The sequence below is a fragment of the Lepisosteus platostomus genome, chromosome 14 (genome assembly GCF_059453375.1).
Source record: "Lepisosteus platostomus isolate fLepPlt1 chromosome 14, fLepPlt1.hap1, whole genome shotgun sequence".
Taxonomy (NCBI): Eukaryota; Metazoa; Chordata; class Actinopteri; order Semionotiformes; family Lepisosteidae; genus Lepisosteus; species Lepisosteus platostomus.
The window spans coordinates 26,952,401-26,968,771 of NC_142624.1; the positions used below are offsets into that span (position 1 = coordinate 26,952,401).

Genomic DNA, 16,371 nt, shown 5'->3' on the forward strand with positions numbered 1-16,371 from the left:
AGTAAAAGAGATAAGAAACCAACCTATTTGTGTTAGAGGGATCGAAAGAGCAGCCAAGTGCAGAGTGCCACCTATATTAAATAACTCAACAATTAAATGTAATAAAATAGATCAAACAGTCAGGTCCCTACTGGAATTTAATGAGATTAGTGCCCTGTAAGAGCTGCCCATGGAACTGCTAAGATAACAATCAGCACAAGGCAGGGGCTATATGCTATTACATTATTCTTGTTGTAAAGCAAAGTACTTTTTAACAAATGGGAACTTTGTGTTTCCAAACCTTGAATTGCAAGAGAAAATAATTCCTTTTGAAAACCATAGCGTCTAAAGTATTTTTTTCTTAAGTAAAGCTTTAAAATGCAGGTTTACAGACTGAAAATAGTTCATAATAACTCAGTGTGGTAGATATAGTTTTGATTTATGTCTCCTTTTGTTCAGGAAATTAGATCTGTTTGAAATATTTTGTATATATTATTTGTATTACGCAGTTCAGCTGGGCTTTATACATGCAGAAAGGTCTATGCAACCACAAAGAAGAGTAGGGAACCCATTTTCTCATTTTCTTTTTTGCCCTTGTTTTTACAGATTATCCTCAGTGTACAGAGCTGAGGTGTGAAAATGGAGCCTGCTATAACCAGAGTCAGCACTGTGACGACATCATAAATTGCAGGGATGGTTCTGATGAAGCCAACTGCAGTAAGTCCAGTCCCTGGTCAACAGAAGTTCCTTCTCTTACAATCCCAATCCATTTTTACATGCTCAGTGAACAATGTGGTCATGGCCTTGATTGACTGTATCATATATTAGCTTCCATCATTACAATATACAGTTGTTAACTGTTCTTACTTTGTTGTGTACTCCCCTCTCCAGCACAGCGGTGTGGTAGCACTCAGTTCCACTGCGGCAATGGGGAATGTATCCCGCAGAGATACATCTGTGACCATGACGACGACTGTGGAGACAGAAGCGATGAACAGGACTGCAGTATGTACCCCCATAATTCCTTTCAAGGGTGCCCTGGAAACATGTTTATCCCTTTGCAAATACTGTATGTTTCTTTTGATTTGTAATCACATACATACTGTATGTGGTACAACCTTCGAATCTTAAAACAGTCTTTGTGTTTTAGTTGCTTTGTAGCTTACAGGTGTGTGTGACGTGATGTTAAACTGACCACTTCTATCATGCATTCATTCCTCATCTTCCTCTTTCATATAGCTTATCCCACTTGCAGTGGGAATTACTTTACTTGTCCAAGTGGGCGCTGCATTCATCAGAGCTGGCTTTGTGATGGAGATGATGACTGTGAAGATAATGCTGATGAGAGAGGCTGTGGTATGTTGCTTTGATTCTGGAAGTCACTTACTTTAAAAAAAACAACATATTTAGTGCTTCGGAATTTATAGAGATACTACTACAGCCTATTTATCATGAATACAATGTAAACATGAGTTGCTTCGTAATAGACCAGCTTGAATTCAAGAACATTAGTGACTTCAGAACAGATTCATTTTTTTTCCCTAAATGTAAAGGAAAATGTGTTTCTTGTGTAATCTGCAAATCCTTAACACTAACATCTATGGGGTAGTGTGCAGCTGGAGAGTACTTCAATGCTTTTTTGATTTTGTTATTTAACGTCCTCTTTGTCTGTGGTTCACAGTCCCTTGGGCTTAAAGAAAGCTTTGTTTCCAACAGGTTGCTTTGAAAAGTGTACTTTAAAAGATGGTCATGTGATGCATACAAAGTTGGCTCCTTAAGTGTTTAAAGAAGCAGCGTGCCCTGCAGAGTCATCTCAATTAATGATGCTTTCAGTGAGCCTTTGCTTTTATAGTTAAAGCCCATGCTGCATTCTGGGACAGTTACTTGTAAGGCTTGCCTTTGACATTTAGTATTCCTGTCATTTTTGTTTGAATTATAACATACAGTTCTCTTTTTTTTACATTGATGTTTCATTTTTCCCTTTCCCTGTGACACTGATTGATTGCCCTACTGGTAGCTTCAGCATTTTTAATAGGTTCAGCTGGGTATATCCACTGTATGAGAAGAAAAGTCACATGGAAAGCTTGCTGGATCTGCAGTCTTTTACTATAGTGGCTCTACTCCAAACAGTCAAGTTGTACAGTATGTGCTTGCAACTGCTTAGGTTGCTGCCTCTTCAATTAGCGTATACACAAGCATAAAAGTACCAAAAATAGTTTGAATAGTTCATGTATCGGATTGATTAAAGACGGGCAGGGTTATGAGGTGAACTTCCTCTTTTCTTGTTAGAATCATCAGAGCACGAGTGCTATCCAGGGGAGTGGCCATGCCCTGCCTCTGGCGTCTGTATCTCCCTTGAAAAGCTTTGTGATGGAACCAACCACTGCCCTGGGGGGGAGGACGAGACAAACACAACTGCAGGCAGGAATTGTAGTGAGTAAAACATGAACATTTGCCGCTTCTGCGATCTGATCTCGCCAGAGGTTAAAGTAAGTTGGGTGGGTGGACCAGTAGGTGTTTCTCTCTCTTCTGGACCAGAATTTTCCTCTTGATAAGATGTTAAACTGAGGTCTTAACCACGCATTCATTAAAAGACATGTTAATCTGGATTCCTGGCTAAATTCCATTCTTGGTATGCTGTCAGGTCTACCTCATGTTACCCCTTTATTCAACCTCTGACTTCTGTTTTGCCGTGTTGTGGAACTGCTGGCTGCTGCATGTCACCCAGATGGGTGCTGTACTACTGTGGAGGAGGTGGTGGTTTCCCTACTAGAATCCTTTGGGATTAAAAATGTAATATAAATGCAAGGCATGATCACTTAGCTCCTAGTAACAGGTCACATAGTCTATATTGAGTCTTTAATGATGCTGTTACGTCCCTGGTTTATCAAGAACATTCAAATAACCCGTGCCAGAAGACCAATATTTTGGTTGAGGAAATTAAAATTTTCTTTAGACTGTTCATTTTAGGTGATTTTCAATGTATGAAACACAGCAGTTCAACTCTTACCACATATTCCATATGTGCATTGCATTCATTATTAAATACAGTAATCTTACAGACAAGATTTTAAAAAGGCTGAATAAATGCTGCTGAGCTCGCTAGATCATCGTTATTCTGAAACGTTTTGTAGTATCATCAATTTTCTAAGATATAGGCATGGAATCAGGATATGGTACAGCAAGAAATTGGGACTAGTTTATGTTTTGTAAAAAATACAATGTTATAATTTAAATTCGGTTTCTGTGTTTGTTTAATGTACACTTGCCCCTATCATTCCATCTTGCATAAAAGAGCTGTAGTGTGAAAACGGGTCATTTTAAATTCGTCTGGTACATTTGAAGATATTTAGGAAATCTTCAGTCCTTCTAATATGTTTGAGTTAGCCAGTTGTGGTGATAATCTTACAAAGAAGGTAGATTAAGAATTGTACTGTATTGTTGTTGACAGGTGTATCTAGGTGTGCATCTCTAAGCTGTGAGCATCGGTGTCATCCGTCTCCTGCAGGAGGGACTTGCTACTGTCCTTCAGGTTACGTCGTCAATATTAATGACAGCCGAACCTGCACAGGTAAACTCACAGATTACACGTAAAAGGAAAATGTATATTTGTACTGTTTCATTTGTAGCACAGTTTTGCAAGAAAAGGAAGCATGTTTTTAAGGGTGTTTTTAAACCTTTGTTGTAGTTTTTATCCAGCATTTATCACCCTTTGCCCCCAATTGGGAGGGAGATTGAAGAACAATGGGGAACAATTAATAAGATGAATTATATTCCTGAAACTGAATAGAAGGCGGACTTGACCACTGCTTTGATTGTGTATTTTCATTCTGGATCAAGATTTTGACGAGTGCAAGATGTGGGGTGTTTGTGACCAGATGTGTGAAGACAGAACTGGCAGTCACAGATGCAGCTGTCTGGAAGGCTATGTCCTGGAACAGCACAGGCATTGCAGAGCTAACACTTCATGTAAGTAACCATGCGTTCAGCCTCGGCATGGAGCCTAGCCATACTTAAACCAGCCCATCCCTTAAATGCCAGCCAATTATGTGATGCCAGTGAGGTTCGGACCTTGTGTGTTGCGTCTTGCTGTATTGATGCTCAGAGAATGCTACATTAGATACAGTACTTAATTTGCCAGGAGAAGAATATAAATATGTTAATTATCACAAGACAAGCATTCTTCTTTTCAGCCTCTGAAAGCTTTTACCTCTGAAGTAGTCTTGTCTTCTGGCGTAAAGCTGTTGATCCAAAACAGAGTTCCCCACTGAATCTGTTGATGAAAGTGAGTTGCATACTGTATAATACAAATTGCATACCTTATACTTTACTTGGAAACGAAGAATACATTTAAATCTATGCATTTTGCAGATAATTTGTGACTGTGAATCCTGGCACAATTAACATTTTCTGTGAATCTTGTTTTAAGAATTAGAGCAACCAGTGACGGAACTGTAACTTTGTACTCTTTAGCTGGGCTGCCGTTACTTATATTCTCCAATGGAAGAGATCTGCTGGTTGGCGATATCCATGGGCACAGCTCTCGGATACTTGTGCAGTCCCAGAACCGCGGTATAGCTGTCGGAGTAGATTACCATTATTACTTACACAGAGTCTTCTGGACAGACACCATTCAGAACAAGGTAAGCAGCAAGAAAGGTTTTTTTGTTCTCCTTTTTGTGCTTCTTGGCACTTTTACTCCCAGCTGCTTCAGATGCTTATGTACAATTCTGTATAACCCAAGACAATGTCTAGTGTCAAAACCCAAAAGCTAGTTCAGATGTAAAGGTACAGCCAAATTCAACCCGTTACCTATAAAAAGATGTAAAGCTCAGGACAATAAGCCCTTTACAGCTCAAATCTATAGACAACCTCCAGTCAATCTTGGAGATCTCTGTGCGAAATACGGGGATTCATAAGACAAGATATCAGAAATGCAGAGAGAGAGAAAATGGTATTGCATTGGAAGCTAAAATAAATAATAAAAATATTATTTTAATGTTGTAATTAAGTATTACAACAGTAAAAAATTAAGTGTCTCAGAGATGATTATTAGGAAAATACCTGATAGATTAATTGAATATTTCACTCAGGTGTTAGTGAGGAAGAAACAGACAATATGACACAAGTCGAGCAAAGATAAAAGTTTTAAATTACATAGCATAGAAGAGGCAGAAATGTTTTGAGTAATAAAAGCACTAAGATATACCATCCAGGGCCTAATGGTATTTTTCCACATTTTCTTAAAGAAATGAGAGATCTTGTTTATTATCCATTAGCAAAACTCACTCAAGACAGGGTGAAAACGCTGAATTTTATTTGTAGCATTGTGTCCTTAACTCATCCGTAGCAATTATGTTTGTTTTTACTTACCTAAAGCCTAAAAAGCTGCATTACTGATATTATGTTAGTATGATAGTATGTTAGTATGTTATGTATGTTAGTAATTAGTTAGTATGTTAGTATGTTAGTATGATAGTATGTTAATTCACTGCAAAAAAGGCAAACAGCACATCAAAGCCACTATAGCTCACTGCATTAGAGCCCGTCCTGGTTTCTGTAGGCTGAGGTAGACTTCCAAGCATATGATTGCCCCCTGCGTGGGAGGAATTACCCCCAGCAATGCCGGTCCTCACTTGTATAGCCAGGGGGACTGGAGCAGCTGGGGTAAAGACCCATTCCCATGGCACAACAGCAGTGTCTGCAGCAGAGGCTCGAACTCACAACCTGTCAGGCACGAGTCCAGAGGCTCACCCAACTAATCTGTGCTGTCCTACAATCCACTGCAACCATGGATCCATTCTGTACATTTGTTAGGCCTAACACAGTGTTCAGTTATTCCGATGCTCCTTTTGATAGCTTTTCCAATTACACTTCCCCATATTATAGCTCCTTTGTATATAACACTGCCGTGATATGAAGGAGCGCTTGGCTCGGCACCCAGTTATAGGTCATACGTTTGAGAAGTGGAAAATGGATATAACTGACATTTTTCTTTTTTCCCTTTCCCCCCTTAATCGTCAGTACTTCTTTGTTAAAAATCTGCTAGTTAGTCTTATGAAACGATCGACAACCTGTTGCTCGCAGGTCATGTTGTACTGTGCTGGAACCCGACTTTCTCAAAATCAAAGGGAGTGCTTTCATGGAGCCCTCTCGTTACTGCTTACCTTATAATAATACGATAGCTGTCTGGCTCCTAATGAATGGGTTATAATGGGGGGGAAGTCTGCATGGAATGGAATCCAAATTTCTAATCAAGAAAACGTTCTGATCTTTGGGTAGAAATCTTCACATATTTCTTGGTAATTTTATGTAACCCGATCATGTACAAAGTAACATGCCGTATTTGTTTTCACTCACGGCCGTCAGTTATACGCATTCTTTGGCTAAGTCAAAGGGCTTTGTTTGAGATTCTCGCTGCTCGTGGTTTGAACACAAGCCACAGAGCTGAAAGGCTAGGACACAGAGGCAGCCTGCTGAGTATCTCTGCAAATCAGTCACACTGGCCAGAGGACATCGACTTTTTTGATCTAGAGGACTACAAGCTAGAGACGGGAAATGTGTTCTAAACCCCAAGGCAACTTTGCATCTTCTGTTTCTCTTAAAACAAGTCAGCTAAAATCTCTCGAAAACTGCTTTTAAAGCTCTTGGATCTGATTTCAAAATAACTGATATAGGAAAGTGCAGTATCCTTACTTAGCACTTGAGTGCCAACTGATAAAGTTTGTCAGACTGGTGCCATGTTGAAATCAGTCTGAGTGAAGCAGGATTGTGTTGGAAATGTAACTGAGGAAGCACCATTAAAACACAGCTGAACTGATAAGGAAGTAGTATAACTAGGAATCCGATAGCCTAGGGGAAGGGATGTTATTTGAAACTCATCATTTCTGCTGTTTGATTAAGTGATATGGATGGTCTTGAGGACATGCACTTTATTTATGTGACTAAAATAAAAAAAACAACTACAAATGTTTGTTTTTTGCACACCCACCAGAAAACATAATCTCGACACAAGGATGCTTTATTTCATTTGCAGGTGTTCTCTGTGGATATTGATGGTTCCCGGATCCAGGTGGTCTTAAACGTATCAGTTGACTACCCTGAAAACCTAGCGGTGGACTGGGTAAACAATAAGCTGTATGTAGTGGAGGGGAGTGTGAACAGGATAGACATGGTGGATTTAGATGGGGATAACCGCGTGACCCTGATCGCTGAGAACCTGGGAAACCCAAGAGGCATCGCAGTCGATCCCACAGTGGGGTAAGAAGGGAAACTCCTGTGTCTTCGGCTTTAGGCTTTTGCCTTCAGGAGGAGGGCAAAGAGAACCCTCTTGTCTGAGGGATTAGTGGAAATTAATAAACACGATGAGCTTTGGTGTAATTTAATCATAGCATCTGTGTGGAAGCACTAATTAAAATCACTGTTATGCCTCTGTTCGTTCTGTTGAAAAAGTTGTATGAACACAAGTATTGTTTTTGCTTTTGTCTTTGTTTTTCTGTTAAAATGATTTCCGTAGGATGAAGGTAAAGTGCTCCTCGAATAATGTAATGTTATTTATGAAACAAAACAGCCATCTGTTGGAATTAATGATAAGATCAGTGCTGTTTAGTTGCATCAGCATGGTAGAGATACTACTGACGTGTAATATCAGACTCTGCATGGAGCAAACTGCTGTGATGTCATTCTAAGTAATGGACTGTGTTAGAGTATTAAAAATATTTTCTGCCTTTTGTGTAGGTTTCTGTTTTTCACAGACTGGGATCGTGTTACAGGGGAGCCCGGCCTTGAAAGAGCCTACATGGATGGATCAAACCGCTATGAAATAGTTAAGACTAAGCTGGGCTGGCCAGCTGGAATAACACTGGATATTGTGGCTAAGAGAGTTTACTGGGTTGATAGTCGATATGACTACATTGAAACAACAAATTATGATGGCCTGCATAGGTAAGAGCCTTGAAAATAAAGGATACATATCATATCAATGCATAGTTGAAATGTAGTGTGTCACTTTCAAATATTTTATATTGAGTGCTGTAACATAGTATAAGAAAATATTTCAATTTCATTTTTTTTATTTCTGTATCCTGTTGACATCTGGTATCCAAGACAGTGCTAACAGACTGGAGAAAAGAGCTGAAATTTCTGGTGAAAGCAGTAAAAATAAAATGTAGCACGTTTGTGCTTAGAAGCAGTGTCTAATTTTAATGTGTGTGTGTTTCACGCTCCACGTTAGGAAAACTGTGGTTCACGGAGGGTCACTCATTCCGCACCCCTTCGGAGTCAGCCTGTTTGAACACACTGTGTATTTCACTGATTGGACTAAAATGGCTGTGATGAAGGCAAACAAGTTCTTCGAGAATAACCCTCAAGCTGTCTACCAGACCCCACTGACTCCCTACGGCGTGACTGTCTACCATTCCCTCAGACAGCCTTACGGTAAGTTCAGTAGAGGGCCGGGCCACAAATACTTTAGGCAAATACACACAGTAATGAAGCAGAGTTCCTGAAAATCGTAGTCATTTGTGGTTTTCTAGTCGTGAGTGCCGAGTTAACCCTTTCAATTGACATTTTTGTGCTTTGGGAAAAGCGAGAAACCCGTGTGGGAGCAACAAAGGCGGCTGCGACCACATTTGCGTGCTGAGCCACAGGACAGACAACGATGGCCTGGGCTACCGCTGCAAGTGTCGGATGGGCTACGACCTGCACTCCGACGGAAGACGCTGTGTGGGTAAGAAAATGCCCCAGTCCTGCAAAGAATGCAGTTATGTCAATAATACTCCCCAGTGCAATCCTGTATTTGCAAAAGAACTGACCTGCAAGGGCTTCTCTTTTCTTTTCGGTAACTACGCATATGACTTTGTATTAATTTATTTCAAGAAGGAAGAATAGAATTGCAGTGAATCTGGAGGCTACAGTTAGATAAGATAGATAGATAAGACTTTATTGATCCCGTAGGGAAATTGATGTCTTACAGCAGTCCAGCCCAAGACAAGCAAAAACAGACATCAGAATAGACGAAAAGTCATACAAAATAAATAAAAATAAATACATAGGTGTGTGCAAAATATGATGATCATAGTCACTGTAAAAACAATAAAATATGTGCAAAATGTGCATAGAAGTTAGTCACAAGACCAAGAATTCTGTTCATCTGTGATGCTGGGTGTTTTAGCCTTGTCAGGAGACTTGTTTAGAAGCATCTGTGGTGGTGGATATTTTGAGGTAAACCTGTCCTTTCCTCCCTCTGTAGCCGTGAGGCAGTTCCTGCTCTTCTCCAGTCAGCTGGCGGTGAGAGGAATCCCCTTCAATCTCTCCTCCCAGGAGGATATCATCCTGCCCGTGACTGGAAGCCCATCCTACTTTGTTGGAGTTGATTTCAGCGCAGAGGACGACACCATTTTCTTTTCTGACACGGCAAAAGATATCATTTATAAACAGAAAGTGGATGGGACAGGTAGGTTCAAAGTTGTTTTTCGTGCAGGAATTTAACATGAACTCTGCAAAAAGGGCATATAACACATAATTGATATGTACCCCTCGCATTCTCAGAGAAATCCTTTTTGGGGATTTTTCTCAAAAAATCATTTTTTGTGTGATTCTGTGATTTAACATCCATGTTTATTCACTATTTTGTATAGAGCTCTAATGTTCTATTGTTCTTATTTATATACAGTGATAAAAAACGGTGAGACGCAAGTGTAACAATGAAAGTATTTTAATGTATTTCACAGCTGGCTTCAGTATGAAGTATTCCTGAAGTCGTTGCATTTATCTTTTCAGGCAGAGAGGTTCTTGCAGCCAATAGGGTAGATGGTGTTGAAGATCTGGCGTTTGACTGGATTTCAAAAAACCTGTACTGGACTGACCCCCGATACAGGAGCATATCAGTGATGAAGCTGGCAGACAAGTCCAGAAGAGCAATAATACAGAATCTCAACAACCCTAGATCACTAGTGGTGCATCCAGGAATAGGGTAATTGTTTCACTCTGTGTTTTACCTTCAGTCTAATTTCACTATATCCCACACTGTACCTTCCTGCAAGTCACAATTAAAAAAATAGAAATACAGGGCAACATGGGTATGATTGTACTGAGAAAGGATTGCTAAAGAGTTTACATCTTAAGTCTGTGGCATTAGGGTCCAATTGATTATTGGTTGTATCTTACCATGTAAATCAAGCCAACAGAATCTAATACCATTTTAATTCTGATTTATGAATTTCCAGAAAGAATGCACAGTTTAAACGTTTCTTTAGATCCAATGCTGTTTCTGTTAGAAGTTAAAGTTAATACTGTAGCTTTGATCTTTAGAAGATATATACAGTTCCTCTTCAATGAAATGCATGGGACAGAATTTGCACTTTGTAACTGCAGTTCACAGTTCACAGAAAGTGTCAGCAAAGAACACAGCTCAATGCCTCCTTGTTCTGACCCTGGCTCTTTTCTGCTTAAGAATACAAAAAGTTGAAAGTGTGTTCAAGAGCAAGGCACTTGTGTTCAGTCACATCTACCATGATGGTACCCACCCAGTTATAAATTGTTCCCACTTTTAAACCCTGGCTGATGAAGGGACTCTTTATTTAGTCAAAGAAAGACATTGTAGAGTCCATAGATTAGTGCATCTTGAAGGCTGGTATTGTAACAAGCACAGGGAGCTTGGAGTAAATTTAAAAGTCGTACACATCTTCCAAAGATGCTCTCTTAATTTCAGAGCTTACGCACTAGGAAAAAAAAGAGCCAGAATCCCTATTATTTGAAGGAACTGCATTATTAAAATAAAAAAGTGGGTGTCTCTTTTTTTATTTTTTGGTTTGTGTCCTCAAGGTACATCTTTTGGACGGACTGGTATCGTCCTGCCAAAATCATGAGGGCCTGGTGCGACGGGTCACATGCACTGTCGATTGTAAACACAACACTTGGCTGGCCCAACGGTCTGGCCATCGACTGGAGGTGAGCCAATATGAGCGATTTACAGGCTTTGAAAACTCTCTTACAGTATTCCTTTCATCTGAACCTTTAATACTTTAAAAAAAAACCCACCAACAATGGAAAGACCTTTTCACTTTCTCTTTGCACTGAAAAGCCCCTTGCAGAGCTCAGTTTATGAATGAACGTTTCCTGTTGACGTGAAAGAAACCACAATGTTATTGATTTGATTTACTGACTGGAGATTTCTGTTAAAGGTTTTCTGTAAAAACATTGAAAGTAAACTTTGTGTTTTCTGTCTCGGTGTTAATTAAATAACTACCCTTTTTTCCAGTTCTCTACGCTTGTACTGGGTAGACGCATTCTTCGATAAGATTGAGCACAGCACATTTGACGGATTAAATAGATTGACTCTTGACCGTATCAGCCAGATGTCACATCCTTTTGGTCTTACCATCTTTGGAGGTGAGTAGTTCTTCTTTTTTACTAAAGATGAATGTTTAGGAATGAACCGTTTTCTTTTATAAAACAAACACATTAACCTTGCGTATAACGCGCATTGCCCTGTAATTTCATTTTTTCCTTGTTGCATTGTATTATTTGATTTGAACACTATTTGTTTTTCTTTCTCAAAGCATATGCATATTTTACCGATTGGAGACTGGAAGGGATAGTTCGTGTCCGAAAAACAGATGGAGGAGAAATGACGGTTATCAGAAGAGGCATAAGCCACATAATGCATGTTAAATCTTTTAATGCAAATTCCCAGACTGGTGAGCAGTTATCTTTAGTGCTTTAAAAGAAATAAAGTCAAATTCTGTAAGTTATCTTTTAACTTCTAAACATTCTGTTGATGTGTTTTGTTCTGATTGTTGTAGGATCAAACTATTGTAACAGGCCTGCCAATCCAAATGGAGACTGCAGCCATTTTTGTTTCCCAGTGCCTAACTTTCAAAGAGTCTGTGGCTGCCCATATGGGATGAAACTGGCGCCTAATCAACAAACCTGTGTTGAGGATCCCTCCAGTGAACCCCCAACTTTGCAGTGTGGCTCCAACTCTTTCTCCTGTGCCAATGGCAAATGTGTGCCATCCTACTTCAGATGTGATGGGGTTGACGATTGCCATGACAACAGCGATGAGGTCAACTGTGGAACCCATAGTATGTAAACGTTTTTAATGTTTTCAGCTTGCATTGCGGTGTTATTGAAATATATATTTCACTGTACAACTGTAATATATCAACTTAAGCTTGAGAACCAACAAGGTTTTCTTCCTGCTTTTTTCTGCAGATACCACCTGTTCATCCTCTGCATTCACCTGCGCCAATCAGCGTTGTATACCTACCAGCTGGCGCTGTGACGGGCACAACGACTGTTTCGATGAGAGTGACGAACGTAACTGCCCCACGCATGTCCCCACCACCTGTCTGTCCAACCAGCACACCTGCGCCAACAAACGCTGCATCCCCTTGATCTGGCTGTGTGACACCGACAATGACTGTGGGGACGGCTCAGATGAACTTAACTGCAGTGAGTGAGAGCTCGGGTTACTGCTAACAAAGATTTCCTTTGCTCTTAATTCAAACGCCTAGTGCCTAGATGTAAGATTGCAGCGTAGTGATCATTCAAGCAGTTTAAGACAGAGGTTTGAAGACAAAAGATAGAGTTGGAAGCCAACGAAGTAGATGTAACCTGTTTGGTATTCAGGACATTACTTGTGTTAGACTGATATTCTGTTTTCTGCTTTAGCAAAAGTTGTGATACAAGACCTTGAAATGATAGTCTGAAACCTTCCCAACCTGTAACAGTAAATAAATCCTTACTTACATAGCACTGTTCTGGACACTCACCTCAAAGTGCTGGGGACTATGGGGATTTCCTTCCACCATCTCCAGTGTGCACCCATGTGCGCCAGTGTGCTCAACACACATCAGCTATCAGGGGGAGAAGAACAGAGAAATGATGTCATTGATGTCATAATAGATGGGTATTATTATGAAGCCTTGATTGGTAAAGGCCAGGGGGAAATGTGGCCAGGACACGGGGGTAACAACGCTACTCTTTTCAAGAAACACCCTGGGATTTTTAAAGGCTATGGAGAGTCAGCACCTCAGTTTTATGACTCATCTGAAGGACGGCACCTTTTTTACAGTATAGTGTCCTCATCATTATACTGTTGCATTAGGACCACACAGACCACAGGGTGAGCACTCCTTACTTTTCCCACTAACACCTCTTCCAGCAGCAACCTTTTGCTAGTTGTGAGTTGCAGGGTGACAAAGCTAGACTGTAATAGATAACACTAGAGGGGTCATTGAATACATTATGGATTTTTTACAGTATTTAAATGTTAATTTTCAAATTGCAGATGTTACAGGAACTTGTTACCCAGGGCAGTTTCAGTGCCCAGACCATCGTTGTATTGACCCAAGCTACGTGTGTGATGGAGACAGGGACTGTGTCGATGGAGCTGATGAACAGGGGTGCTGTAAGTATGTCAGAAAACAGAGAACATGGAACAGTATCCAGTCAGTGCTTCATCCATCACTGAAAACTCTTTCTTGTTTCAGCATATAACTGCACTGGCTATGAGTTCAAGTGTGCAAATGGCCGCCAATGCATCAACTCCTACTACCTGTGTGACGGAGTTTTTGACTGTCAGGATCACTCTGATGAAGCTGGTTGTCGTAAGTGTTCATTGTCGTTCTGTACAGTTATTGAAAAGATGGAATTTATACCATTATATATGATCAGATATTTAGTGCTAAAGTTGTATTTTATGGAATGTTTACAATTTCATAGCAGAAAAAAGTCCTAACTGCTGAGGGATTTATCACGGTTTATTTATTTTCAGACCTTAGATACTAAATGCATTAATGAAATTCCATTAGGCACAGGAATTAAATCCTTTGATCTCTGGATTATATTAATACTTGTTTCTGGAAACCTGAGTGTTGTGGGGGGATTCTGAGAAACTGCCATTCAGAAATCTGAATGGTTTTATGAATGCTTCCATTTGGGTTGGAATGTTGACTGCATCACCCTGAAAAAGGATTTGAAAAAAATCAGATACAGAGGCTGTTTAGAACTGTTCTGCTTTTTATTACCTGCTTCATGTACCATATGTATTGTTACAAATCAGAGGTTACCAAAATGGTTAAAATCAGGATTGAACGTGCGGTTTAGTCAATAAGTAAAATAATTATCCAAAACCCCCAACTTGTAAGTGATTTCTCAAGAAAATACCTGAGCGACTGGTATAATTAGAGGTACATGAAGAGGGACAGCTTTGTTGAAAAGAGTAATAATCCAGGCACACTTGCTTAAACAAATATTTATTACAATTGCAAGACACCATCTACACTACACACAACTAAATATACAATGTACACTATGTACAAACAAGGTGTTTCAGAGGCCTCACACCCTAATTACCCAGAAAAACCCCAGAGTCTTAATGTTTACAGAGGCCAAATAAGAGAAGAGAGAAGCTGCCTTTCTAAATAAATTCAATACAACCTGCAGTCCAATCTCTCCCTCTGCGCCCTGGATGCCACAAAATAAATGGGAGCCTATCCTAATAAAAAATTAGAAAGACATTTCTAATCGAGGTATCTTTTACCCAGGAATCCCAGGTTCCCCAAAACACAGCATTGCAAGGTCTCCCTAGCAAGGTGCAAATACTTAGCTCCAGTCAGGTTTTGTTTGGACGATCATAAAATAGGGGCTCTCGCCTAGAGCAAGCTTAAAGTTCCAACTCCTTTGGACCCTTGTCTCTCCTCTTCTTCTTCCCTGCTTCTTGTCCTCTTCCTTGTTGTCTTTCTCTTCTTCCTTGTTCTCTCTGTGCTCTTAAAGTGATCTTATATGGTGTGTTTCTGTACTGCTCATCGGCAATCACTAACCCACAGCTTACCTAGGTATACCAGGGTAAACTTTACCTTGGTTTATGATCAAAGGATCCCACAACTCAACAAACATCCCCTCTGCTTTGAAGCTAGAAGTGTTGACTCTGCCAAGCAGCACAAACTTTATCTAAAACCTAAGAGGCACTTTTCAGTTACCTAAAGCTGTAACAGTATTTTCCCGACGGTGAACTTTCGCCCGCGTGCTGCTCGTTTGAACAAGGTCGGGCTGTGTTTTGAACCCGGCAGCCACGAGGCCTCCCGGCATGTGCCACCACGAGAGTGAGTTCCAGTGCCAGTCGGACGGCAGCTGCGTGCCGGCGGGCTGGGAGTGCGACGGGCACCCGGACTGCGAAGACGGGTCCGACGAGCACCAGGCCTGCCCGGTGCGCACCTGCCAGCCCTCCATGTTCCGCTGCGACAACGGGAACTGCGTGCCCCGCGGCTGGCTCTGCGACGGCGACGACGACTGCCGGGACGCCAGCGACGAGCGCGGCTGCCCCACCCCGCCTTTCCGCTGCCCCAGCTGGCAGTGGCAGTGCCCGGGGCACAGCGTGTGCGTCAACCTGAGCCGCGTGTGCGACAACACGCCCGACTGCCCCAATGGAGCCGACGAGTCGCCTCTCTGCAGTAAGTCTTCGACGTCGGTCATTTCCCGAGACATTCTGGAAAAATCTAGCTGGTTGCTATATGACAACTCTGATTGAAATGACACAGTTTAACTCTTGGTGGCCTGAACTTCTGTTTTTGTATATATATAATAGGCTCATATATAATAGGCCGCTTTTTAAATATCTCTCTTTGGAAGTTGAAACTGTTGCCAATATCCACTTAAACTCTGCGGTCTAATGTCATTTTTTACTGAAAATTTTCCTTTCCTCCTCTTTGAAGCCCAGATTCAGTTAATTAATTATTAATTAACCTTTATTGCCCCTAAGGGAATTAGTCTTTGCACAAGGAGAACTCATAAGGTATAACATATATGACAAAAATACCATACAGCAACCGTACAGTATCATGACACCGAACAAGTGTCTAAAACAACAATAATAAGACTCCTGCCTCCAAACGGTCTTTTTGTCATTAAACAATGGAATGTTTTTAGGTTATTTTTTACTGATGAGACTTTAAAGTTCTGACAGGCCATAAAGGGTTACGATGCTAGTAAGTTGTTATATATCCTGTTATGTTACACTAAATGTACCACAACATGTTATTTAAAATGTTATTCATACACTGATTACACTTCAAGAGAGCAGATAATTGCTAGTGTAGTAGCACTGATGCAGTGTCAATAGTATAATCAAAATACATGTCAAGTATCTTCTCTCTTCATTTTCACAAGTTAGGCCGTGATATCTCTTTGGTGCTCTTTTTATGTAATGGTTCATGAATTACACATAAATGTGTTACACTTTGTCTGTTGAGTTACAGAAATGGAAATTACAGTAATTGTGTGATTTCAATAAGTCATGATGCAAATCATTTGGTCTCATAATATTTAAATGGATGAATCCACTTACCTTAACGGGTGGACTTTCGTGTGATAAAATTGTTGTTGCAT

At 40.5% G+C, this 16,371-nt stretch overlaps 1 protein-coding gene across 2 annotated transcripts in view; it reads left to right on the forward strand.

Moving 5' to 3' along the window:
- lrp2a (low density lipoprotein receptor-related protein 2a) overlaps positions 1 to 16,371 on the forward strand; it is a 77,743-nt gene that overhangs the window by 12,248 nt on the left and 49,124 nt on the right. For both annotated transcript variants that reach the window (XM_088605381.1, XM_088605382.1), the window contains exons 5-25: positions 586 to 696; positions 871 to 984; positions 1,219 to 1,335; positions 2,269 to 2,412; positions 3,431 to 3,550; positions 3,820 to 3,948; positions 4,453 to 4,622; positions 7,016 to 7,239; positions 7,717 to 7,923; positions 8,213 to 8,415; positions 8,567 to 8,707; positions 9,230 to 9,433; positions 9,760 to 9,952; positions 10,804 to 10,929; positions 11,240 to 11,370; positions 11,541 to 11,678; positions 11,784 to 12,065; positions 12,196 to 12,435; positions 13,274 to 13,393; positions 13,476 to 13,592; positions 15,057 to 15,437. In XM_088605381.1, the coding sequence (XP_088461507.1) occupies positions 586 to 696; positions 871 to 984; positions 1,219 to 1,335; positions 2,269 to 2,412; positions 3,431 to 3,550; positions 3,820 to 3,948; positions 4,453 to 4,622; positions 7,016 to 7,239; positions 7,717 to 7,923; positions 8,213 to 8,415; positions 8,567 to 8,707; positions 9,230 to 9,433; positions 9,760 to 9,952; positions 10,804 to 10,929; positions 11,240 to 11,370; positions 11,541 to 11,678; positions 11,784 to 12,065; positions 12,196 to 12,435; positions 13,274 to 13,393; positions 13,476 to 13,592; positions 15,057 to 15,437 (3,612 nt within the window). The remainder of the gene's footprint in view (positions 1 to 585; positions 697 to 870; positions 985 to 1,218; positions 1,336 to 2,268; positions 2,413 to 3,430; positions 3,551 to 3,819; positions 3,949 to 4,452; positions 4,623 to 7,015; positions 7,240 to 7,716; positions 7,924 to 8,212; positions 8,416 to 8,566; positions 8,708 to 9,229; positions 9,434 to 9,759; positions 9,953 to 10,803; positions 10,930 to 11,239; positions 11,371 to 11,540; positions 11,679 to 11,783; positions 12,066 to 12,195; positions 12,436 to 13,273; positions 13,394 to 13,475; positions 13,593 to 15,056; positions 15,438 to 16,371) is intronic.